Here is a 27,278-nt window from a genome sequence, read left to right as displayed (position 1 = left end):
TGAAATTTTGTGAGGTGGTAGGAGAACGCCTTGGGGTGTCACAAAAAACTCGCCATGTCCGGGAAAAATCGGGAAATGGGTCAAAACTGACCAGTCGTATTTCCCTATATAATCTTTGTATTTTATGGGAAAAACATAGGCTCATTTCAAAACGGATTTTAGGGCACTTACCCTCTTTACATCTGGCTAATTTTTTGCATACTCTTAGGTAAATGGCTTGACCTTTAGGGAAATCTGTCGGTTTCACTCAAAGCTCTCGACGAGGGCTAAAAAGTGACCGCGAGTGAAATTCTCTTTATATGAGCTCTATTACGAAAAAAAATTTCCTCCGACGACCCCCCTTGAAATTTTGTGAGACGTTAGGAGAACGCCCTGGGGTGTCAAAAAAAACTCGGCATATCTGGGAAAAATCGGGAAATGGGTCAAAACTGACCAGTCGTATTTCCCTATATAATCTTTGTATTTTATGGGAAAAACATAGGGTCATTTCAAAACGGCTTTTAGGGCACTTACCCTCTTTACATCTGGCAAATTTTTTGCATACTCTTAGGTAAATGGCTTGACCTTTAGGGAAAACTGTCGGTTTGACTCAAAGCCCTCGACGAGGGCTAAAAAGTGACCGCGAGTGAAATTCTCTTTATATGAGCTCTATTACGAAAAATTTTTTCCTCCGACGACCCCCCTTGAAATTTTGTGAGGTGGTAGGAGAACGCCTTGGGGTGTCACAAAAAACTCGCCATGTCCGGGAAAAATCGGGAAATGGGTCAAAACTGACCAGTCGTATTTCCCTATATAATCTTTGTATTTTATGGGAAAAACAGAGGGTCATTTCAAAACGGATTTTAGGGCACTTACCCTCATTACATCTGGCTAATTTTTGGCATGTTTATAGGTAAATGGCTTAGTCGTAGGGCAGACCTGTCAGTTTCACTCAAAGCCCTCGACGAGGGCTAAAAAGTGACCGCGAGTGAAATTCTCTTTATATGAGCTCTATTACGAAAAAAAATTTCCTCCGACGACCCCCCTTGAAATTTTGTGAGGTGTTAGGAGAACGCCTTGGGGTGTCACAAAAAACTCGGCATATCTGGGAAAAATCGGTAAAAGGGTCAAAACTGACCAGTCGTATTTCCTTATATAATCTTTGTATTTTATGGGAAAAACATAGGGTCATTTGAAAACGGCTTTTAGGGCACTTACCCTCTTTACATCTGGCTAATTTTTTGCATACTCTTAGGTAAATGGCTTGACCTTTAGGGAAAACTGTCGGTTTGACTCAAAGCCCTCGACGAGGGCTAAAAAATGACCGCGAGTGAAATTCTCTTTATATGAGCTCTATTACGAAAAAAATTTTCCTCCGACGACCCCCCTTGATATTTTGTGAGGTGGTAGAAGAACGCCTTGGGGTGTCACAAAAAACTCGGCATATCTGGGAAAACTTCGTAAAGGGGTCAAAACTGACCAGTTGTATTTCCCTATATAATCTTTGTATTTTATGGGAAAAACAGAGGGTCATTTCAAAGCGGATTTTAGGGCACTTACCCTCTTTACATCTGGCTAATTTTTTGCATACTCTTAGGTAAATGGCTTGACCTTTAGGGAAATCTGTCGGTTTGACTCAAAGCCCTCGACGAGGGCTAAAAAATGACCGCGAGTGAAATTCTCTTTATATGAGCTCTATTACGAAAAACATTTTCCTCCTACGACCCCCCTTGATATTTTGTGAGGTGGTAGAAGAACGCCTTGGGGTGTCACAAAAAACTCGGCATATCTGGGAAAACTTCGTAAAGGGGTCAAAACTGACCAGTTGTATTTCCCTATATAATCTTTGTATTTTATGGGAAAAACAGAGGGTCATTTCAAAGCGGATTTTAGGGCACTTACCCTCTTTACATCTGGCTAATTTTTTGCATACTCTTAGGTAAATGGCTTGACCTTTAGGTAAAACTGTCGGTTTGACTCAAAGCCCTCGACGAGGGCTAAAAAGTGACCGCGAGTGAAATTCTCTTTATATGAGATCTATTACGAAAATAATTTTCCTCCGACGACCCCCCTTGATATTTTGTGAGGTGGTAGAAGAACACCTAGGGGTGTCACAAAAAACTCGGCACATCTGGGAAAACTTCGTAAAGGGGTCAGAACTGACCAGTTGTATTTCCCTATATAATCTTTGTATTTTATGGGAAAAACAGAGGGTCATTTCAAAGCGGATTTTAGGGCACTTACCCTCTTTACATCTGGCTAATTTTTTGCATACTCTTAGGTAAATGGCTTGACCTTTAGGGAAAACTGTCGGTTTGACTCAAAGCCCTCGACGAGGGCTAAACAGTGACCGCGAGTGAAATTCTCTTTATATGAGATCTATTACGAAAATAATTTTCCTCCGACGACCCCCCTTGATATTTTGTGAAGTGGTAGAAGAACACCTAGGGGTGTCACAAAAAACTCGGCATATCTGGGAAAACTTCGTAAAGGGGTCAGAACTGACCAGTTGTATTTCCCTATATAATCTTTGTATTTTATTGGAAAAACAGTGTAATTTCAACACAATTTTTACGTTACTTAACCTCTGTACATCATGCTAATGTTTTGCATACACTTCTATAGATGACTAGGCCGTATGGAAAAACTGTTGGTCAGACTCAAAGCCCTCGACCAGTGCTAAAAGATGACCGCGAGTGAAATTCTCCTTATATGAGATATATATAAATAAATTGACGATCGATCCCCTTAATATTATTTGAGGTCGTAGACCGACCCTGGAGGGTAACAAAAAAACGTTTTCCCGTCGGAAAAAGCCATTGTAGTCATTAAATGTGTGTATATATCGTATTTTCTTATATAAGAATAGTAACTGTTTAAAAAAAAGTAAACACAGACATACGTCATTCGGTTAATTTTCAAGTGAGGTAACCTTTTTAAATAATTATTTTTCAAATAATTATATACTATTTTAAACAGAAACAGAAAATGACGAAGTATAGCATTTGTTTTAGAAAAAATAAGTTGTTAATTAAACTTCGTATCATAATTAAATAAAAAATTAATTTTAAAAGTCAATGTAATATAAATTATGAGATATACTGTTCATGGAACCTCTGTAGTTCTATTTCCATTTTAGTTATAAATTGCGTACTTTCGAAAATTTTCTTTAACAGCGGATGTTTAAGGACATACAACATCTTCTCTAAAATTATCATTACTGTTTAGATTCAAGCACTCCACGCCTCATCCATCACCAAATAATTAGTATTCCAATTATCAAATGTTTTTGAAAACCTAAGCGAAGCTAGGCAGTATGCCTAGTCTATATATATAAAGCAAAGTGGTCAAGTGCCCGATAGGGCAATTCCCGGCGCCGCAGGCGCGTCAAATTAGGCACGATGGTGCCTTGGGGCGATAGAACACGAGGGCCGGTGACGGTTGGCCGAAAAGTCTACGGAGAAGGGGTCAAAACTGACCTCGACTGACCGGCGCCTTATATAGGCTATATTACGAAAAAAAAATTCCTCCGACGACCCCCCTTGAAATTTTGTGAGGTGGTAGGAGAACGCCTTGGGGTGTTACAAAAAACTCGCCATGCCCTGGAAAAATCGGGAAATGGGTCAAAACTGACCAGTCGTATTTCCCTATATAATCTTTGTATTTTATGGGGAAAACAAAGGGTCATTTCAAAACGGATTTTAGGGCACTTACCGTCTTTACATCTGGCTAATTTTTAACATGCTCTTAGGTAAATGGCTTGACGTTTAGGGAAAACTGTCAGTTTGACTCAAAGCCCTCGACGAGGGCTAAAAAGTGACCGCGAGTGAAATTCTCATTATATGAGCTATATTACGAAAAAAAATTTCCTCCGACGACCCCCCTTGAAATTTTGTGAGGTGGTAGGAGAATGCCTGGGGGTGTCACAAAAAACTCGGCATATCTGGGAAAACTTCGTAAAGGGGTCAAAACTGACCAGTTGTATATCCCTATATAATCTTTGTATTTTATGGGGAAAACATAGGGTCATTTCAACGCAGACTTTAGGGTACTTAAACTCAGTATATCTGGCTAATTTTTTGCATACGTTTAGGACAATGGCTTGACCTTTAGGGAAAACTGTCGGTTTGACTCAAAGCCCTTGAAGAGGGCTAAAAAGTGACCGCGAGTGAAATTCTCATTATATGAGCTATATTACGAAAAAAAATTTCCTCCGATGACCCCCCTTGAAATTTTGTGAGGTGGTAGCAGAATGCCTGGGGGTGTCACAAAAAACTTGCCATGTCTGGGAAAAATCGGGAAATGGGTCAAAACTGACCAGTCGTATTTCCCTATATAATCTTTGTATTTTATGGGGAAAACAAAGGGTCATTTCAAAACGGATTTTAGGGCACTTACCGTCTTTACATCTGGCTAATTTTTAACATGCTCTTAGGTAAATGGCTTGACCTTTAGGGAAAACTGTCAGTTTGACTCAAAGCCCTCGACGAGGGCTAAAAAGTGACCGCGAGTGAAATTCTCATTATATGAGCTATATTACGAAAAAAAAATTCCTCCGACGACCCCCCTTGAAATTTTGTGAGGTGGTATGAGAATGCCTGGGGGTGTCACAAAAAACTCGGCATATCTGGGAAAACTTCGTAAAGGGGTCAAAACTGACCAGTTGTATTTCCCAATATAATCTTTGTATTTTATGGGGAAAACATAGGGTCATTTCAACGCAGACTTTAGGGTACTTAAACTCAGTATATCTGGCTAATTTTTTGCATACGTTTAGGTCAATGGCTTGACCTTTAGGGAAAACTGTCGGTTTGACTCAAAGCCCTCGACGAGGGCTAAAAAGTGACCGCGAGTGAAATTCTCTTTATATGAGCTCTATTACGAAAAACATTTTCCTCCGACGACCCCCCTTGAAATTTTGTGAGGTGGTAGCAGAACGCCTGGGGGTGTTACAAAAAACTCGCCATGCCCTGGAAAAATCGGGAAATGGGTCAAAACTGACCAGTCGTATTTCCCTATATAATCTTTGTATTTTATGGCAAAAACAGGGAAATTTTAACACAATTTTTAGGTTACTTAACTTCTGTATATCATGCTAAGTTTTTGCATACACTACTATAGATGACTATGCCGTATGGAAAAACTGTTGGTCAGACTCAAAGCCCTCGACGAGGGCTAAAAGATGATCGTGAGTTAAATTCTCCTTATATGAGATATAAATATATAAATAGACGAACGATCCCCTTAATATTATATGACGTCGTAGACCAACCCTGGAAGGTAACAAAAAAATTTATTCCCGTCGGAAACAGCCATTATAGTCGTTAAATATGTTCATATACCGTAATTTCTTATATAAGCATAGCAACTGTTTGTAAAAAAAAAGTAAACAAAGACTTACGTCATACGTTCAGTTTTCAAGGGAGGTAACGTTTGTAAAATTATTATTTTTCAAATAATTGTATACTATTTTAAACAGAAACAGAAAATGACGAAGTATAGCATTTGTTTTAGTACAAAATTAAGTTGTTAATTCAGTTACGTATCCTAATTAAATAAATAAATAAATTTCAAAAGGCAATGTAATATAAACTATACCGTAATTTCTTATATAAGCATAGCAACTGTTTGTAAAAAAAAAGTAAACAAAGACTTACGTCATACGTTCAGTTTTCAAGGGAGGTAACGTTTGTAAAATTATTATTTTTCAAATAATTGTATACTATTTTAAACAGAAACAGAAAATGACGAAGTATAGCATTTGTTTTAGTACAAAATTAAGTTGTTAATTCAGTTACGTATCCTAATTAAATAAATAAATAAATTTCAAAAGGCAATGTAATATAAACTATGAGATATACTGTTCATGGAACCTGTGTAGTTCTAATTCCATTTTAGTTATACAGTGCGTACTTTCCATTATTTCGCTGAGAACGGTATTTAAATGACAAACAAAAACATTTTTTTTTCTAAACTTAGCATTACTGTTTAAATTAAATCACCCCACACCCAATCCATCGCTAAATAATTAAGTATTCAAATTCTCAAATGTTATTTAAAAACCTAAGCGAAGCTAGGCAGTATGCCTAGTTTTCTATATAAATTCCATTTCGTTCGGGGTGGTAGACTTTTTCAGCCTTCCCCCCCCCCCCCCCCTGAAGTGATGCCTGGAAGAAACACTGTGTCAAGTTAAATTAACCTCAGTCATATATGTGTCTGTGATTTAAGACATTACACCCAATTAATCTCAACTTGGGTATTATTATATTCCTTGCACATTCCTTTAGCTAGCTCTATTTATTCCTTATCCCTATCGCTATACTTATTTCAAAATTATCCGTTTCCCTATTTTTGTCCATATCTTAATTAATTTTTTTACATTACCCCACCGATTCCACTACACACACACACACACACACACACACATATATATATATATATATATATATATATATATATATATATATATATATATATGTATATGTATATGTATATATATATATATATATATACATATATATATATATATATATATATATATATATATATATATATATATATATATATATATATATCCGTATCCAACTTTATTTTCCCCAATCGCTATGCATATCCCTTACCCAGAGGCGTAACGGGGCGAATACTGTCGTCGTCGTCGAAGGTAAGTGACGGATACAATGTTATTTACGGATGACCCCTCCCCCCTCACCCCAAACCAAGTTATCCAAAGGATGACGGATAGTTTAGTACAATATTAGAATTCAAGTTTTTTTTTTTTTTTACTTCTTCTTCTTCTTCTTCTTCGTTCTTAATTATTAGTGTTGAAGGGGATCTGCCAGAGGGTTTGAACTCGAGACTGTTCGAATGTATCAACCATGAGCTTTTTGCCCAGCTAACGAGCCTCATCTGTCCGAGGGTTCGAACTCGTGATTTTTCGGTTTAGCAACCATGAGCTTTACCGACTCGACCACATACAAGTTTGTATATTTATTTATTTACTTGCAAAATGTGTAGAACTGTAAAATACATATTTATGAAGAGAAAAAAAAATTCCCAAAATAATTATACACAAATTTAATTAGCGACAATATTACTAATTTATTGACATACTAGCCATCCCGACCAGGCCCTGCTCTGGCTTCTGTGAAAAACCTTTCTGTTAAAGACCATTACCTGTGTGTTTATTAATCATCATAAACCCGGCATTGCCCACCCAAACCACTACCAACCAAAACCTAAACAACAAAACGCAAACATAACGCTAACACAATTACAAATACAAACGAAAACAAAAACCTAACAACAAACCCAACCACAACCACAAACACCAATACAAACACAAAGAAAAAAAACAAACAAAAAAGCAAACGAAAACAAAAACCTAACAACAAACCCAACCACAACCACAAACACCAATACGAACACAAAGAAAAAAAACGAAAAAGCAAACGAAAATAAACCAAATCCAAAACCAACCACAAACACAAACCCAAAGAAAAAAACAAATGAAAAAGCAAGCGAAAACAAACCAAATCCAAACGCAAAACCAACCACAAACACAAATACAAACCCAAAGAAAAAAACACAAACGAAAACGAAAAAAGAAAGAACAAAAACGAACCAAATCAAAACGCAACCACTAACGCAAACCCAACCTAAACACAAAGAAAACACTAACGCGAACATAAACCCAAAGTGTCCACAGTCTAGCCCGGGGTGGAATCGCCTGTTTCAGCTTAATAAACGACTGTAGTACCCCAACTTATTCATAGTCTTTTGCACTTACTTAAACGAACGTAGGCGCCAAACCGAACACGGGAGGCCCGGGGCCCCAAATAGCACCATGTCTGGGCGCCAGAGGACGCCCGGATTCGATTCACTTAAAGACTATAGTAACCTTTCTTATCCATACTCTATCGCACTGTTTAAAGCGAAATTGTGCACCATAGCGCTCACAGGATAGCCCAGAGCGCCAAACTGAACCCTGGTGGGGCGCCGGGGGACGCACCTGTTTCAATTTAATGAACAATTATAATATTCCAAGCATAACCGTAAAATACCTACAACATTTGCACTTGATCAATCCCCGCTAATAATGTAATTATTTTTTCCCAACACCAAAACAAAGTAATAAAAATGTAAATTCTTTTCCACTAATGCAATGTTGTATAAAGGGAAGTAATTGTGTTTTCCTAATTTATCAAAGGGAAGTAAGTGCTAAAGGACTAAATATAAAAAATTTTCAGACATAATTAGAATTTTTGTAAAAGATGATAATTTTTAAAAATTGTGTTTAAAGAACATGCCGCGACAATTATTACTATCAGTTTGAAAAATGAAAATTATTCCCCAACACTTTCAATAGTAATTTTTTAACTCATAAATTTAGACTATGAGCACGATAATAATCTAACACTTAAATCCATTGAAGTATGTCAACGACAAACTTATTACAAGTTACATACAGAATTGAGCTTTATATATTAGATTAATTCATTTATAGAAAAAAAAACATCTTTTGATAATACAAATTCAGAACAAATATATTATTTTCAGAAAAATTAAAAAACATACACCTTACTTAAAGTAACGTCACTTAACTTGAGTCCAAACCAAAAAAAAAGTTATACAGAAAATAAACCGGGTGTGATCTCCCCTAAACTTTCTCGAATATTCTTATATAACACTACGGGGGATGGCAACTCGGGATATAGATCTAGATATCATTTTTTAATCCATTTTTAATTACTTAAACTTTTAAAAAACAGAATAGAATCTCGTAGAGAAAAGAATTGCACACCAAGTGAACGCCAAATAAAATGTGTATAATAGTGCGGAATAATATTAGTACTTCATAAATTTATATGCGGTTTTTGAGAAATCGAAAATAGCCTAAATTATTACTTCCGCTAAACGGAAGTTACTCAAAATTTACTTATATGTGAAATTTCATTTATCTATCTGAAATAGCACTCAAGTTATAGGCTTTTGAAAAATTAAAAGTAGAAAAAGATCTAATTCTCTACCTTCTGTCAAATTTTGAGTAATTTCCGTTGAGAGGAAGTACTAATTTTCGCTATTTTCGATTTCTTAAAAAAACGCATGTAAATTTATAAAGTACTAATAATATTACTATTATGCACATTTTGTTTTGGCGTTCGCTTGGTGCGCAATTCTTTTTTTCTATGAGATTCTATTCTATTTTTAAAAGTTTAAGTAATTAAAAATCATGTCTATATTTCAAGTTATATAAGAATATTCGAGAAAGTTTAGGGGAGATCACTCCCGGTTTATTTTAGTTAGCTACTGTTTTTTTGTGTTATTAAGAATGGGATTATTTCCCCTATTGTAGTTCGCCCAAAAACCTGTATACCCATCTGAAAGCGTTGAACTGGTAATGCACGCTTTGCACCACATTTACATTAAATGTTGAGTTAAGTTTTTTGTTGAGTTTTTAAAATAAAAAAATTAAAATTAAAACCTTTTTTATATTATAGCAGCATTTTACATTATGAAAATATCTAATTTCCTTACATCCTTAGACCTGTTTATATTTCAGAAATATAAATAAATACTAAATAGGTAAATATAGAAGTCTATAAATAAGTCAATAAATTGATGAACGCAGCGCAAAATATTTAAATTTTGGAGACCTAAAATGGTGGAAGTGAGGTCGCCTAAACAAATTTTTGAAAAATTAAAAACAACTTGAATCTTCATGTCATTTAACGACGGCCCTCTTTGTTGTAATCATCGTGGTGTAAATTAATCGAACCGGTCAACGCGTTGAATAGGTCCACGCGTTGAATAGGTCCACGCGTTGAATAGGTCGGTCCACGCGTTGAAAAGGTCCACGCGTTTAGATTTCCACATTCAATCATGACCACGTACGCCACAAGATTTGCGATTATATAGATTACACCCTCTTAACAAAATGGTATTTCACAGACATAAAATATACAGACATACAGTACACAGTACACAGACATACAGTACACAGACATACAGTACACAGTACACAGACATACAGTACACAGTACACAGACATACAGTAAACAGACATTCAGCACACAGACATACACTACACAGACATACAGAATACAGACATACAGCACACAGACATACATTACACAGACATACAATACACATACATACAGTAAACAAACATACAATACACAGACATACAGTATACAGTACGAGAAAAGTAAAAATTATTTTAATTTTAGTTTAGTGTAGTTAAATTTAATTGTTTAGTATTACTAGGATAGCATAATTTAAATTGTATTTGTATCTAGGTTATAAACCAAACATCGAGCTAAACCAAAATGACGTAAAGACAGGAAAATAGTTGAAATGTCGCCATTCCAGAGTGTATTTCGACTCACTCAATCACCGAGCGGTGAGAAGGAACATCTGTTGGTCCACCTCAGGCCTCTACGTGTCGTCTAATCATTGGCTCATCATGCAATGACACGTCTCTGTACTAGCTATCGACTTCTACTAAAGTGGCTGAAATTGTGTTGGGGAAAATGGTTAGGCATTTATTTCTTATAATAAATTGTTGAAATTTAGAAATGTTATTTAGGGTCAAATTTTGCAAGTAAATGTGTCATTAGTTTGTCAGTCCATAATATACTCAACCTTGATTCAGTTGAGTTTTGCATAAATCTATACTCTACTTCCTCTACAGGTCTCCAAAGTTTTTGTGCTAGGTGTCATCGCCTGTTTACTGGCTCAAGCTGCTGCTCGTAAGGTTGATGAAGAGGACGATGAAGATGAAAGTAAAGACGACGATAAAAGTGAAGAAGTGAATCAAAGTAAAGATAAAAACACCTCAGATGAAAGTGAGGATGAAGATGAAAGTAAAGAGATTTCAAAAACAGTCATTTATGATGAAGACGACAAAATAGCGAAAAAGAAAAACAAATGCAAAGTGAACGGAAAGTATTATAAAGATGGTGAAACCTTCTATCTACATAAATCCAAATGTATCAAGTACAAATGTGCAAATCGCAAAGTCAGCATCTACAAAGAAGGTTGGTGTAATCTACATTTATTATTACTAATTACCTTGTTATTTTGATGTTAAGTTCTGAACCAAAAGAGAGATGTACAATACAATTGTTCAATGAACTTTTGTGCTTTATAGCTCCGAGATAAAGTCACTTGCAAATTAACGAAACATAACCTTAAAAATCGGGAGTGCTCTCCCCTAAACTCTCTCCTATACTATATTCTCATTTAACAGAAAGGGCAGTCAAATGTTTTTGCTTTTTACTGTCTTGTGTTCATAGAATAGAAAAAGTATTGTCATCATACACAAACATTCAATGTAATTTTAATAGTTATCGCCGTTTTATACATCCCCACTGTATCGTATACGGAATATAAAGGGTGCACTGTAATTGTGCTAAAACCTAATCGAGGCTTTGACAGATTTTAACGAACTAGAACCTTAAAGAGCTGGGGAAAACTTAACGAATAAGATCATAAACATGTGTATGAAATGTCGTCTAGTTAACTAAAATAGTACTCAAGTTATTTTAGAAAAAAAAGAAAAATGAGTACTACATCCGGATATCGGAAGTCACTCAAAAATTGAAAGCAATCTAATTACTTATAAAATGAAATTTCGTTTACGTAACTGAAATAGTTCTCAAGTAAAGTTTATACCATTTTCGTTTACTGGAAGTCGCACAAAAGTCTATAGAAGTCTACACATTTGATATAATAGTCTATGTGATATTTGGTCAACATAACTGAAACGTTACTACTCAGGTTATCTTGTTTTCTTTATGTTTGTATACGAGAAAGTAAAAAGGATATCTCAGTCTTTTGACCTGTACTGCTGAGTACCAAGCGAAAAACTTTTGTTTCCCCAGGATGTGAGCACCTGGGCCAGTGCTATAAACCAAACAGCGAGTTTGAACACGGCTGCGTCAAATACAGTTGTCTGAGAACCACTAAGGCTGACTACATGTACTTCTCTATCACAGCTCAACACATCCGTAGGTTTGGACTTGCTTACATCCCTTCATTCTTTGGTCAAAACATCCGTAGGTTTGGACTTGCTTACACCCCTTGTTTCTCTGGTCAATACATCCGTAGGTTTGGACTTGCTTACACCCCTTGTTTCTTTGGTCAATACATCCGTAGATTTGGACTTGCTTACACCCCTTGATTCTCTGGTCAATACATCCGTAGGTTTGGACCTGCTTACACCACTTGATTCTTTGGTCACTCTCGGTCTGTAGTTTTATAAAAGATGGATGCCTGGGTGTACTGGTTTTACAGACATTTTTCTCCGTGGGGGGGGGGGGGGGGGGGTAACACTTGAAAATTTCGGGGTGGGGTGATAAGCTAAATAAGCTATGGTAGATTGGTTGTTGGGTTTACGGTAGGGTGGGTGATGGGTGGATGGTTGGGTGGGTGATGGGTGGATGGTTGGGTGGGTGATGGGTGGATGGTTTGGTGGGTGATGGGTGGATGGTTGGGTGGATGATTGGGTGGGTGATGGGTGGGTGATGGGTGGGTGATGGGTGGGTGGTTGGGTAGGTGATGGGTGGATGGTTGGGTGGTGATGGGTGGATGGTTGGGTGGGTGATGGGTGGATGGTTGGGTGTGTGATGGGTGGATGGTTGGGTAGGTGATGGGTGCAAGGTTGGGTGGATGATGGGTGGATGGTTGGGTGTGTGATGGGTGAATGGTTGGGTGGATGATTGGGTGAAAGGTTGGGTGGTGATGGGTGGATGGTTGGGTGTGTGATGGGTGGATGGTTGGGTAGGTGATGGGTGAAAGGTTGGGTGGATGATGGGTGGATGGTTGGGTGTGTGATGGGTGGATGGTTGGGTGGGTGATGGGTGCATGGGTGCATGGTTGGGTGGGTGATGGGTGCATGGTTGGGTGGATGGTTGGGTGTGTGATGGGTGGATGGTTGGGTAGGTGATGGGTGAAAAGTTGGGTGGATGATGGGTGGATGGTTGGATGTGTGATGGGTGGATGGTTGGGTGAAAAGTTGGGTGGATGATGGTTGAAAGGTTGGGTGGGTGATGGGTGGATGGTTGGGTGGATGGTTGGGTGAAAGGTTGGGTGGATGATGGGTGGATGGTTGGGTGGATGGTTGGGTGAAAGGTTGGGTGGATGATGGGTGGATGGTTGGGTGTGTGATGGGTGGATGGTTGGGTGGGTGATGGGTGGATGGTTGGGTGTGTGATGGGTGGATGGTTGGGTGGGTGATGGGTGGATGGTTGGGTGGGTGATGGGTGGATAATTGGGTGGGTGATGGTTGGGTGGGTGGGTGATGGGTGTATGGTTGGGTGGGTGATGGGTGCATGGTTATTCAATTGGTGGGTTGTTGGATGGGCAATAAGTGGATTTTTAGTCGAATAACTCATTCCAGTCCCGTGTCCTATTAAGATATTAACTTCAAACAATTCGTATATATTTAATTAAAATGTAATTAGATTTAAAATTAATGATTAACTATTTAATGAAATACTGCAATACTCAATAAGAAAACTGATCAGGCTGATGCTACTGTGTTGAGATCAAATGTAATGTTAACCATTGTTGAGATGAGATGTAATGTTAACCAAGTGTTGAGATCAAATGTAATGTTAACCAAGTGTTGAGATGAGATGTAATGTTAACCAAGTGTTGAGATGAGATGTAATGTTAACCAAGTGTTGAGATGAGATGTAATGTTAACCAAGTGTTGAGATGAGATGTAATGTTAACCAAGTGTTGAGATGAGATGTAATGTTAACCAAGTGTTGAGATAAGATGTAATGTTAACCAAGTGTTGAGATCAAATGTAATGTTAACCAAGTGTTGAGATGAGATGTAATGTTAACCAAGTGTTGAGATGAGATGTAATGTTAACCAAGTGTTGAGATAAGATGTAATGTTAACCAAGTGTTGAGATCAAATGTAATGTTAACCAAGTGTTGAGATGAGATGTAATGTTAACCAAGTGTTGAGATGAGATGTAATGTTAACCAAGTGTTGAGATGAGATGTAATGTTAACCAAGTGTTGAGATGAGATGTAATGTTAACCAAGTGTTGAGATGAGATGTAATGTTAACCAAGTGTTGAGATAAGATGTAATGTTAACCAAGTGTTGAGATCAAATGTAATGTTAACCAAGTGTTGAGATGAGATGTAATGTTAACCAAGTGTTGAGATGAGATGTAATGTTAACCAAGTGTTGAGATGAGATGTAATGTTAACCATTATCCCAGGTTGTCAGGACAGCAAGGGTAACTGTTGGAAAGGCGGAGAAGTATTTAAAGACACTGTCCATGGAAACTCCTACAATAAATGTACGTGCAACATCATCGGCAGAACGGCAAGTGTCTCTTGCAGAGACGGCTGAAGTGGACCCGGCTTAACTTTGCTGGAAATCACAGTTTATTATTATACTGATTTAAAATTATTTTTTTAAAACGCTAAGTAAATCATTGAGTAATATTGCCTGTTTTTTATTGTTATTGTTAGTGTTTATGAAATACGCGTAGGTGTCGGTAGCACGTCAAATGTTGACGCGTTTGAGTGGTGGCCCGCCAATAGACTTGAAAAGCTGGTTCCAAATTTGTGTTGCCAGTAAGCACATTCTTCAACCAAAATTGAATATAATATTTTATAACATTTGTGTTTCATTAGGTCTAGAAACAGTCAAAGAAATAATAACTCGTAATATACTATTAAATTAGAGAACACTTTTAGTTTTAATTTGGATTAGTAGGGTGTTGTGGTGATTGGGGATGTTATATCATTTAATATAAATACAATACTACGCTATTCACCGTAGATCACTATTGTGTATTTGTATCATGGAAAACAATTGTTCCGGCTTTTATTGCTTTACTCTCCCTGGCCATTACGGTTGGCTTCATTGAGATGTTGAGGGCAGTTTTTGAAAATATTTGAATTGATAAAATAATTCTAAACAGCTTTTTAACGGCTTGTATTCGAAACTAAAATATAAAAATGAGTATAATTCGTTTAATTCCCAAACTATTTAGATTTTTACATTTTTAACTATAATTGTTTCGCTTGCCATATTTTAAAAAGATTTTTCCAAACTTTAGCATGTTTACATATAATTTTCATGTCCGTTGTGTATGTGTAGCATTATTCCTTCTGTACATCCCACTTGTATTTTTTTTATTTTGAAATAAACTTTATATAATTAACCAGTTATTCCCTTGATCTGAATCAGACTGATAATATCTATGAAGCGGCTTCTTTCTAGCGCGAACCTCATATGAAAAATAAATAAATTATTAAACCAAATGTAAATAAACCGGGAGTGATCTCCCCTAAACTTTCTCGAATATTCTAATATAACACTACGTGGGATGTCAACTCGGAATATAGACATGATTTTTGTTTACTTAAACTTTTAAAAGTAGAATAAAATCTAGTAGAAAAAAAAATTGCGCACCAAGCGAGCACCAAAACCAAATGTGCGTAATAGTGCGCAATATTATTAAGTACTTTATAAATTTACATGCGTTTTTTGAGAAATCGGAAATAGCGTAAATTAGTACTTCCGGTAAACGGAAATTACTCAAAATTTGATAGAAGGTAGAGAATTAGATCTTTTACTTACATGTGAAATTTCATGTATCTATCTGAATTAGTACTCAAGTCATAGGCTTTTGAAAAATTCAAAGTAGAAAAAGTACCACTTCCGGTTATCGGAAATCGCTCAAAAGTTGATACGGATCTACGATTTTGATATAATACTTATATATGAAATTTCATCAACCTAGCTGTAACGGTACTCAAGTAATCGTGTTTACACACAGACAGACACACAGACACACAGACACACACACACACACACACACACAGACATACGGACAAGATTGCAAAATTATGTTTTTCCGTATCAGTGAGGTGTAAAACGTCGAGATTTGTAAAAATCTCGATTTTTTTTTTGCACGATTACAATACTTTCTCTATACTACGTATATACGAGAAAGTAAAAATATAGCAATGAATTTAAGTCGTTTGAAATAGACTTTTTTCTGTGGGTTTTTTTTGTCTGTCTTTTTTCCCCATTCACTGCGTAAACAACCCGGGCCATGGACAACCCGGGCCATGGACAACCCGGGCATTGGACAACCCGGTCCTTGGACAACCCGGTCCTTGGATAACCCGGGTCATGGACAACCCGGGCCATGGTTTACCCGGGCATTGGACAACCCGGGCCTTGGACAACCCGGGCCATTGTTTACCCGGTCCTTGGACAACCCGGGCCTTGGACAACCCGGTCCTTGGACAACCCGGGCCATGGACAACCCGGGCCATGGACAACCCGGGCACAATGTTCAGGCTTTCCTTGAGTAAATGTGAATAAAATGACACGAGTACCCAAGGTGTGGCTTGGATCACCCGCACCACAAAGGTATGGTGCGCTAGGGGTGCTGTTTGAAGTGCGCTTCAGTCATTGTTTGCTTTGGTAAATTGAAGTAGAGTTGACATGTGTAAAGAGGTGAAGATTTCCTCTCATGCCATTGGTTAATCTCGGAATATATGGCAGACTCTTCGGTCGGGCTGAAATCTTCAGCTGTGGTTTTCGTGTGGTTTTCGTGTGGTTTTCGTGTGGTTTTCGTGTCATTCACGTGTGGTTTACGTGTGGTTTACGTGTGGTTCACGTGTGGTTCACGTGTGATGTGGTCGGCGTGTGGACCTAACTGATGAGCATGACATCCTTGAACCACCTGACACGTGTGCTGCTGTTCACGTGCATGACAAGCACGTGCGCTGGTGAGTACATCCGTTACACAACGTCAATCTCTTGTCGGTTTAACATCTGTTTGTGATGTCATCTTTCACACGTTATCTACAAACCTGCTAACGGTGACGTAGTCCACAGACTTCGACAAATCAATGTCCTTCAATAATGTCGCGCGCTTCATACTTTCTTTATCTTCCCTGATACTTCAAGTTTCTGTTTCTGTTTATATTAAAGCCTAGTGTATCAGTCACCTTTTTGTGAACAGTAAATTACTTCATGGCCTGTGACAGAGAAAAACGAATTGTGACAGAGAAAAATGACTTGTGACAGAGAAAAACGACTTGTGACAGAGAAAAATGACTTATGATAGAAAAACGACTTGTGACAGAGAAAAATTACCTGTGACAGAGAAAAACGACTTGTGATGTGACTTGTTTTGTAAACAGCCTGTATAAGCTCCCCAATTTTCCCCCAGCTTTCCTGGACAGCAAGGGCAGACAGTGCCCCGCCACCTCCTGCCCGACCCTCAGGTGCCCTGACGGCTTGGCCACGGACGTCAACGGCTGCCCGACGTGTCAGTGCCAGACCTGCCCGCCCCTCGTCTGCCCCGACTTCTGCCAGTTTGGCTCGACAACCGACACGGACGCCGACGGTTGTCCGGTAAACTGTCGATGCCGGAGCAAGGTTTGCCCGACAATCTCCTGCCTGCCTAGCGTCAGCTGCCCCGAGGGTTTCGCCACGGACGTCGACGGGTGCCAGACTTGCATCTGCCGGAAGCCCGTCTGTCCCCGGGTGCGGTGTGACGCCGACTGCCCCAGCGGCTTCGTGTTCGACACTAGAGGCTGCCAGACGTGTAGCTGTGTCCAGCGCTGCCCCCGGCTCCAGTGTAACCGGAAATGTCCGAACGGCCATCAACTTGACAGCGACGGATGCGAGACGTGCCGGTGTAAGCCGGATCGTTGCCCCGTCAGAGATTGCCGGCCGTGTAGAGCCGGCTACCGGCGGGATGCCAGAGGCTGTCAAACGTGTGAGTGCCAGATAAACGAGTGCCCCTTGCGGAAGTGCCAGCCGTGTGACGGCGGGTACGTGTACGACGACAGCGGCTGCCAGACCTGTCAGTGTCTGGCACCGACGTGTCCGAGAGTCGCCTGCAAGTGTCCGAATGAGGTCATCTGGAAAAAGGACAAAAATGGTTGCGACAGGTGCTCATGCGAACCCAACCCTCTGCAATGTCCGCAGCTGGTCTGTTCGAAGAGATGGTGCCCCAGCGGATTTCTGGACAACGACAGGGGCTGTCCTACCTGCGAATGTAAGCCTGCAGCCTGCACGCAGGTGGCCTGCAGGTGTCCGTATGGCACCATCTGGCAAACTGACGAGAACGGATGTGACGTCTGCTCCTGCAGGTCCCTGCAGTGTCCACAGGTCGACTGCTGGGGCACGTCCTGCCCTGGCGGCTATGACGTGGACCCCAGGGGATGCCAGACGTGTAACTGTAGGAGCCCGTGGCTTATCGCTTCACGATAATCCTTTAGTGGGCGTATCACGATAATCCTTTAGTAGGTGTGTCACGATAATCCTTTAGTAGGTGTCTCGCAATAATCCTTTAGTGGGCGTATCACGATAATCCTTCAGTGGGTGTATCACGATAATCCTTAACTAGGTATATTACGATAATCTGTCAGTAGGTGTGTCGCGATAATCCTTCGGTAGGTATATCAAGATGGTTCTTCACAAACAATTTTACTCTAGTCGCAAATGAAGATCACGGTTCATTAATTTGTTAAATCCATGTTAATCTGTTAAATCCATGTTTAATCTGTTCAATTCATGTTTAATTTGTTCAATTAATGTTTAATCTGTTCAATTCATGTTTAATCTTTTAAATCCATGTTTAATCTGTTCAATTCATGTTTAATCTGTTCAATTCGTTTATTTTACTTGGCTGAGTATAATGAAGTGTATCAGTGTATCAAAGATTATCCTTAGAAAAGTGTGTTTTTGATGTAGCAGATAACATGTAGCATGTAGCATGTAACATGTAGCACTCAGTACGTAATAAACAGAAATCCTGTGTTTGCTTTGAGTTACCACTGTATCAGTACGTATTGTCTGTTGTTATATCGTCAAGAGTGATTGAAGGTGGTTTTGGGTGGTCGGAGGGTGGGGGGGGGGTCTGGGTAAGGTCAGGTGAGTAAGGTAACAATAGGCTAGTTCTCATACGAAGCCTGAGGTAACTGTCTTCAATATATGGCATATCGAGTGGGAGAAAATTTACAGAAATCTGACAATTATAGAAGGAATCTTGGGTAAGATGGTGTCTTGTGGTAGGTGGTGTCTTGTGGTTGGTGGTGTCTTGTGGTTGGTGGTGTCTTGTGGTGTCTTGTGGTAGGTGGTGTCTTGTGATAGTTGGTGTCTTGGGGTGGGTGGTGTCTTGGGGTGGGTGGTGTCTTGTGATAGGTGGTGTCTTGGGGTGGGTGGTGTCTTGTGATAGGTGGTGTCTTGGGGTGGGTGGTGTCTTGTGATAGGTGGTGTCTTGGGGTAGGTGGTGTCTTGTGGTAGGTGGTGTCTTGTGGTAGGTGGTGTCTTGGGGTGGGTGGTGTCTTGTGATAGGTGGTGTCTTGGGGTGGGTGGTGTCTTGTGATAGGTGGTGTCTTGGGGTAGGTGGTGTCTTGTGATAGGTGGTGTCTTGGGGTAGGTGGTGTCTTGTGGTAGGTGGTGTCTTGGGGTGGGTTGTGGTAGGTGGTGTCTTGTGGTAGGTGGTGTCTTGTGGTAGGTGGTGTCTTGGGGTGGGTGGTGTCTTGTGGTAGGTGGTGTCTTGGGGTGGGTGGTGTCTTGTGGTAGGTGGTGTCTTGGGGTGGGTTGTGGTAGGTGTTGTCTTGTGGTAGGTGGTGTCTTGGGGTGGGTTGTGGTAGGTGGTGTCTTGTGGTAGGTGGTGTCTTGTGGTAGGTGGTGTCTTGTGGTAGGTGGTGTCTTGTGGTAGGTGGTGTCTCGTGGTAGGTGGTGTCTTGAGGTAGGTGGTGTCTTGTGGTAGGTGGTGTCTTGGGGTGGGTGGTGTCTTGTGATTGGTAGTTTTATCACACGTGTTAGAATTATAACAAGCCGTTGAGAGAGGTATCTGAAACGTAAATTTGATGACCAAATACACACGTACTTAAGGGAGACTAAAACCTAACCCAGCGGGTTTCTAATTCTTCGATTACTTCCCTTGGTTTTAGGAATTTCTAATTAACAGCAGATTGTTTGAAAATGTAGGCTATGTTGCTGCAGCAGTTTATTCAACGGTCTAGAGTCAACTTCTATGTGCGTCATCTTGGACGCGCGTCACTGTGGACGTGCGTCACTGTGGATTTGCGTCAAGGTAGACGTGCGTCAGTGTGAACGTGCGTCACTGTGGACTAGATCTAAACAGTTGCTTGTACAATTGATGTTATGTAGGTGGTGTGGTGTAGGTGATGTGGTGTAGGTGATGTGGTGTAGGGGATGTGGTGTAGGGGATGTGGTGTAGGGGATGTGGTGTAGGGGATGTGGTGTAGGTGATGTGGTGTAGGTGATGTGGTGTAGGTGATGTGGTGTAGGTGATGTGGTGTAGGTGATGTGGTGTAGGTGGTGTGGTGTAGGTGATGTGGTGTAGGTGATGTGGTGTAGGTGATGTGATGTGGTGTAGGTGATGTGGTGTAGGGGATGTGGTGTAGGTGGTGTGGTGTAGGTGATGTGGTGTAGGTGATGTGGTGTAGGTGATGTGGTGTAGGTGATGTGGTGTAGGGGATGTGGTGTAGGTGATGTGGTGTAGGGGATGTGGTGTAGGTGATGTGGTGTAGGGGATGTGGTGTAGGTGATGTGGTGTAGGTGATGTGGTGTAGGTGATGTGGTGTAGGTGATGTGGTGTAGGTGATGTGGTGTAGGTGATGTGGTTTAGGTGATGTGGTGTAGGTGATGTGGTGTAGGGGATGTGGTGTAGGTGATGTGGTGTAGGTGATGTGGTGTAGGTGATGTGGTGTAGGTGATGTGGTGTAGGGGATGTGGTGTAGGGGATGTGGTGTAGGGGATGTGGTGTAGGGGATGTGGTGTAGGGGATGTGGTGTAGGGGATGTGGTGTAGGGGATGTGGTGTAGGTGATGCTGTGCAGGGGTTGTGGTACAGTGGTAATGTGGTGTAGGTGATGTGGTGTAGGGGATGTGGTGTAGTGTGGTGTAGGGGATGTGGTGTAGGTGATGTGGTGTAGGGGATGTGGTGTAGGGGATGTGGTGTAGGGGATGTGGTGTAGGGGATGTGGTGTAGGTGATGTGGTGTAGGTGATGTGGTGTAGGGGATGTGGTGTAGGTGATGTGGTGTAGGGGATGTGGTGTAGGGGATGTGGTGTAGGGGATGTGGTGTAGGTGATGTGGTGTAGGTGATGTGGTGTAGGGGATGTGGTGTAGGGGATGTGGTGTAGGGGATGTGGTGTAGGGGATGTGGTGTAGGTGATGTGGTGTAGGTGATGTGGTGTAGGGGATGTGGTGTAGGGGATGTGGTGTAGGTGATGTGGTGTAGGTGATGTGGTGTAGGGGATGTGGTGTAGGTGATGTGGTGTAGGTGATGTGGTGTAGGTAAGGTGATGTGGTGTGGTGTAGGTGTTGTGGTGTAGGTGATGTGGTGTAGGTAAGGTGATGTGGTGTGGTGTGGTGTGGTGTGGTGTAGGTGATGTGGTGTGGTGTGGTGTAGGTGATGTGGTGTAGGTGATGTGGTGTGGTGTGGTGTAGGTGATGTGGTGTAGGTGATGTGGTGTAGGTGATGTGGTGTATAGGTAAGGTGATGTGGTGTGGTGTGGTGTAGGTGATGTGGTGTAGGTGATGTGGTGTAGGTAAGGTGATGTGGTGTGGTGTAGGTGTTGTGGTGTAGGTGATGTGGTGTAGGTAAGGTGATGTGGTGTGGTGTGGTGTGGTGTGGTGTAGGTGATGTGGTGTGGTGTGGTGTAGGTGATGTGGTGTAGGTAAGGTGATGTGGTGTGGTGTGGTGTAGGTGATGTGGTGTAGGTGATGTGGTGTAGGTAAGGTGATGTGGTGTGGTGTAGGTGTTGTGGTGTAGGTGATGTGGTGTAGGTAAGGTGATGTGGTGTGGTGTGGTGTGGTGTAGGTGATGTGGTGTGGTGTGGTGTGGTGTAGGTGATGTAATGTAGGTGATGTGGTGTGGTGTGGTGTAGGTGATGTGGTGTAGGTGATGTGGTGTAGGTGATGTGGTGTAGGTAAGGTGATGTGGTGTGGTGTGGTGTAGGTGATGTGGTGTAGGTGATGTGGTGTAGGTAAGGTGATGTGGTGTGGTGTAGGTGTTGTGGTGTAGGGGATGTGGTGTAGGTAAGGTGATGTGGTGTGGTGTGGTGTGGTGTAGGTGATGTGGTGTGGTGTGGTGTAGGTGATGTGGTGTAGGTGATGTGGTGTGGTGTGGTGTAGGTGATGTGGTGTAGGTGATGTGGTGTAGGTGATGTGGTGTAGGTAAGGTGATGTGGTGTGGTGTGGTGTGGTGTAGGTGATGTGGTGTAGGTGATGTGGTGTAGTGTGGTGTAGGTGATGTGGTGTAGGTGATGTGGTGTAGGTGATGTGGTGTAGGTGATGTGGTGTAGGTGATGTGGTGTAGGTGATGTGGTGTAGGTGATGTGGTGTGGTGTGGTGTAGGTGATGTGGTGTAGGTGATGTGGTGTAGGTGATGTGGTGTAGGTGATGTGGTGTAGGTGATGTGGTGTAGGTTATGCATCACAAACCTGAAGGCTGCGTGGGTCAAAGGTTTAAGGGCAACACAAACAGGACCTTTTCCTGATGGCTGTAGGACGTTTAGCTGACGGCTGTAGGACGTTTACCTGACGGCTGTAGGACGTTTACCTGACGCACGTTACCTGACGGACGTTTACCTGACGGCTGTAGGACGTTTACCTGACGGCTGTAGAACGTTTACCTGACGGCTGTAGGACGCTGGATGACGCCAGCAGCCTATCAACCAGCCTTTAAAGACCTGGGCCACAAACATCACGAGACTCACCTGCCACATTAATGCTCTTTACAGTCAGGTTTATAGAATGTCAGTTGACAGATCACTTGTCAGGTCATTTGACAGGTCAAATCATATGAAAAATGACAGGGAGGAATGTCAGATGACCGATCGAATATCAAGGTTAATGCCATATCGTACCACTTATTGGGTTATTTGTCGGGTCACCTATCAGATCAATTGACAAATTACCTGTCTGGTTACCTGTCAGATCACCTGTCAGATCACCTGTCAGATCACCTGCCAGATCACCTGTCAGATCACCTGTCAAATCTCCTGTCCCTATAAAGTAACTTTAACGGCTAGAACATCAAGACAGCCAACTGAATCCTGTGACGTACAAGAAAAGAGCGACGCCCCCATCCTGGCATCAAGACGCCCCCATCCTGGCATCAAGACGCCCCCATCCTGGCATCAAGACGCCCCCATCCTGGCATCAAGAAAAGATCGACGCCCCCATCCTGGCATCAAGAAAAGAGCGACGCCCCCATCCTGGCATCAAGAAAAGATCGACGCCCCCATCCTGGCATCAAGAAAAGAGCGACGCCCCCATCCTGGCATCAAGAAAAGATCGACGCCCCCATCCTGGCATCAAGAAAAGAGCGACGTCCCCATCCTGGCATCAAGAAAAGAGCGACGCCCCCATCCTGGCATCAAGAAAAGATCGACGCCCCCATCCTGGCATCAAGAAAAGATCGACGCCCCCATCCTGGCATCAAGAAAAGATCGACGCCCCCATCCTGGCATCAAATCCTCCCCAGACCGGAACTTGTTTTTTTTTACCATCAGAGCTCCCGGCCTACCTGGTTTCCGTTCCAGTGAGTTTAAATTTAATGTTGCACCTGGGGACGGGTCACTGGTTGATTGTTCTGATACCCCCCACCCCCCAGTCGTTTGGTTCCTCATCTCTTGCTAGTTCTCATGTCTTTGCACCACACCTGGTCTATACAACTTCTGAAGGTCTGGGTTTCTTTTATATCTAGGCAAACCACTCTCTCTTTCTTTCTCTCTCTCTCTCTCTCTTTCCCTCTCTCTCTCTCTTTCTCTCTCTCTCTCTCTCTCTCTCTCTCTCTCTCTGCGTTTAAAATACTTATATATTAGATATATAAATAAATAAATAAATAAATATATATATATATATATATATATATATATATATATATATATATATATATATATATATATATATATATATGACTTTGTGTACAATGCTATTCGAGTCCCAAGTCAAGAGTTTGTAGTGATGATGTTGGACTATGGTGTCGTCGTCGTCGTTCCCCCCCCCCCCCCCCCCCCCCCCACCAGTTACAAATTCTCAAAGTTAGAGATATGATCAGCTTCTGATTGGGTGGTTTCTGGCGTTGTCTGCTTGTGGTTGGGTGGTTTCTGGTGTTGTATCATGTGACTGTCTGACTATCCCTAGCGTGACAGTCAGACGTAGAGCTTCAGCTGTCAGATAAGTCAAGTAAAACTGGCCACCGTCCATCTGATGTGTAGTGAACATGTGAAGGGGCGTGGATGGGGGGGGGGGGTGAATGTTATGTGTACTTTGTACTCTGCCCCTGTCCAGTCCTCATGCGGTGAGTTGTTTCACGTGATCATGTTCCGGTGTGTACCTGTTTGTGTACGTGTGTACAAGGTGTGTGATAGCGTGTACCCAGTCCAGTAATTTACCTCCACAAAGGCAGTGCAGGCAAGTACTGCAGTGCCATAGCAACTATATCGTAGTTTCGTGTACTAATTTGTGTTAGGACTTAGAATAGCCTGTGTTTGTGTAGACAGTTTAGATCGTGTATGTTTGTTCACAACAAATGTCAGCTGTTGGCATTTTTATTCTCAATGTCATCCAATATCCAACCACACACAAACATAGGAACAGAACACTAACAAAACACACGCAATAGAACACCAACCATACACACACACACACAATAGAACACCAACCACACACACAATAGAACACCAACCACACACAGCAATAGAACACCAACCACACACAGCAATAGAACACCAACAAATCACACGCAATAGAACACCAATGATACACACAGCAATAGAACACCAACCATACACACAGCAATAGAACACCAACCATACACACAGCAATAGAACACCAAAAACACACACAGCAATAGAACACCAACAACACACACAGCAGTAGAACACCAACCACACACAGAGCAATAGAACACCAAACACACACACAATAGAACACCAACCACACACACAATAGAACACCAACCACACACACAGCAATAGAACACCAACCACACACTCAAAAGAGCACCAACCACACACACAATAGAACACCAACCACACACACAGCAATAGAACACCAACAAATCACACACAATAGAACACCAACCACACACACAATAGAACACCAACCACACACACAATAGAACACCAACCCCACACACACAATAGAACACCAACCACACACACAATAGAACACCAACCACACACACACAATAGAACACCAACCACACACACAATAGAACACCAACCACACACACAGCAATAGAACACCAACAAAACACACGCAATAGAACACCAAACACACACACATAATAGAACACCAAACACACACACAATAGAACACCAAACACACACACACAGCAATAGAACACCAAACACACACACAATAGAACACCAACCACACACACACAATAGAACACCAACCACACACACACAATAGAACACCAAACACACACACAATAGAACACCAACCACACACACACACACAATAGAACACCAACATATCACACGCAATAGAACACCAAACACACACACAATAGAACACCAACCACACACACACAATAGAACACCAACCACACAGCAATAGAACACCAACCACACACACAATAGAACACCAACCACACACACACACACAATAGAACACCAACCACACACCCAATAGAATACCAACCACACACACAATAGAACACCAACCACACACACAGCAATAGAACACCAACCACTCACACAGCAATAGAACACCAACCACACACACAACAATAGAACACCAACCACACACACAATAGAACACCAACCACACACACAATAGACCACCAACCACACACACAATAGAACACCAACCACACACGCAATAGAACACCAACCACACACAGCAATAGAACGCCAACCACACACACAATAGAACACCAACCACACACACACAATAGAACACCAACCACACACACAAAAGAACACCAACCACACACACAATAGAACACCAACCACACACACACACACAATAGAACACAAACCACACACACAATAGAACACCAACCACACACACACACACACAATAGAACACCAACCACACACCCAATAGAATACCAACCACACACACAATAGAACACCAACCACACACACAATAGAACACCAATCACACACACAATAGAACACCAACCACACTTGCAATAACACATTGTGTCTAGAACACTACCCCTGTCAATACCCCAGTCATCATTACCCAAATTCATTAACCCCAAATCGACCCCCCCTTCCGTAATTAATCTGCCCCCTTTCCCCACCCTACCTGTTATAGATGATACCGGCAAAAAATTCTGAACCTATCCATATTCACATCCATATCCACATCCATATCCACATCCATATTCACATCCATATCCACATCCATATCCACATCCATATCCACATCCATATCCACATCCATATCCACATCCATATCCACATCCATATCCACATCCATATCCACGTCCATATCCACATCCATATCCACCTCCATATCCAAAGGTTTAGGTGCTGGGATAAGGCTAGGGTTAAGTGTTGGGATAAGGCTTGGGTTAGTGTTGGGATAAGGCTAGGGTTTAGTGTTGGGATAAGGCTTGGGTTAGTGTTGGGATAAGGCTTGGGTTAGTGTTGGGATAAGGCTAGGGTTTAGTGTTGGGATAAGGCTAGGGTTTAGTGTTGGGATAAGGCTAGGGTTTAGTGTTGGGATAAGGCTAGGGTTTAGTGTTGGGATAAGGCTAGGGTTTAGTGTTGGGATAAGGCTAGGGTTTAGTGTTGGGATAAGGCTAGGGTTTAGTGTTGGGATAAGGCTAGGGTTTAGTGTTGGGATAAGGCTAGGGTTTATTGTTGGGATAAGGCTAGGGTTTAGTGTTGGGATAAGGCTAGGGTTTAGTGTTGGGATAAGGCTAGGGTTTAGTGTTGGGATAAGGCTAGGGTTTAGTGTTGGGATAAGGCTAGGGTTTAGTGTTGGGATAAGGCTAGGGTTTAGTGTTGGGATAAGGCTAGGGTTTAGTGTTGGGATAAGGCTAGGGTTTATTTTTGGGATAAGGCTAGGGTTTAGTGTTGGGATAAGGCTAGGGTTTAGTGTTGGGATAAGGCTAGGGTTTAGTGTTGGGATAAGGCTAGGGTTTAGTGTTGGGATAAGGCTAGGGTTTAGTGTTGGGATAAGGCTAGGGTTTATTTTTGGGATAAGGCTAGGGTTTATTTTTGGGATAAGGCTAGGGTTTAGTGTTGGGATAAGGCTAGGGTTTAGTGTTGGGATAAGGCTAGGGTTTA

General features: G+C 41.5%; 2 protein-coding genes across 3 annotated transcripts; both read left to right on the top strand.

Annotated features, from left to right (window-relative positions):
- Positions 1-10,391: 10,391 nt before the first annotated feature.
- LOC131953192 (uncharacterized) lies at positions 10,392-15,165 on the top strand. 2 transcript variants are annotated; one of them, XM_059316263.1, is made up of 4 exons: positions 10,392-10,511; positions 10,670-11,015; positions 11,862-11,991; positions 14,221-15,165. In XM_059316263.1, the coding sequence occupies exons 1-4, from the start codon at positions 10,509-10,511 to the stop codon at positions 14,240-14,242; spliced, it is 501 nt and encodes a 166-aa protein (XP_059172246.1). In that variant the 5' UTR covers positions 10,392-10,508; the 3' UTR covers positions 14,243-15,165. The 2 variants fall into 2 exon arrangements, with proteins under 2 accessions (XP_059172246.1, XP_059172245.1); XM_059316262.1 differs by having other exon boundaries at positions 10,394-10,511; positions 11,862-11,987.
- A 1,451-nt stretch (positions 15,166-16,616) lies between these two features.
- On the top strand, positions 16,617-18,285 carry LOC131953201 (antistasin). Its single transcript, XM_059316270.1, has 2 exons — positions 16,617-16,756; positions 17,203-18,285. The coding sequence occupies exons 1-2, from the start codon at positions 16,687-16,689 to the stop codon at positions 18,249-18,251; spliced, it is 1,119 nt and encodes a 372-aa protein (XP_059172253.1). The 5' UTR covers positions 16,617-16,686; the 3' UTR covers positions 18,252-18,285.
- The last annotated feature ends 8,993 nt before the right edge of the window (positions 18,286-27,278 follow it).

This window comes from Physella acuta, unplaced genomic scaffold, assembly GCF_028476545.2.
Source record: "Physella acuta isolate Inbredline_101_S28 unplaced genomic scaffold, ASM2847654v3 ptg000913l, whole genome shotgun sequence".
Taxonomy (NCBI): domain Eukaryota; kingdom Metazoa; phylum Mollusca; class Gastropoda; family Physidae; genus Physella; species Physella acuta.
The sequence above is the reverse complement of the archived record's forward strand: the minus strand, read 5'-3'. Positions and strand labels throughout refer to the sequence as shown.

Coding starts and splice junctions, on each gene's coding strand:
- LOC131953192 (XM_059316262.1), top strand. Junction 11,016..11,861: donor AGTCAGCATCTACAAAGAAG/GTTGGTGTAATC, acceptor TTGTTTCCCCAG/GATGTGAGCACCTGGGCCAG. Junction 11,988..14,220: donor TATCACAGCTCAACACATCC/GTAGGTTTGGAC, acceptor CCATTATCCCAG/GTTGTCAGGACAGCAAGGGT.
- LOC131953201 (XM_059316270.1), top strand. CDS start 16,687: ATGAGCATGACATCCTTGAACCACCTGACACGTGTGCTGCTGTTCACG. Junction 16,757..17,202: donor CATGACAAGCACGTGCGCTG/GTGAGTACATCC, acceptor ATTTTCCCCCAG/CTTTCCTGGACAGCAAGGGC.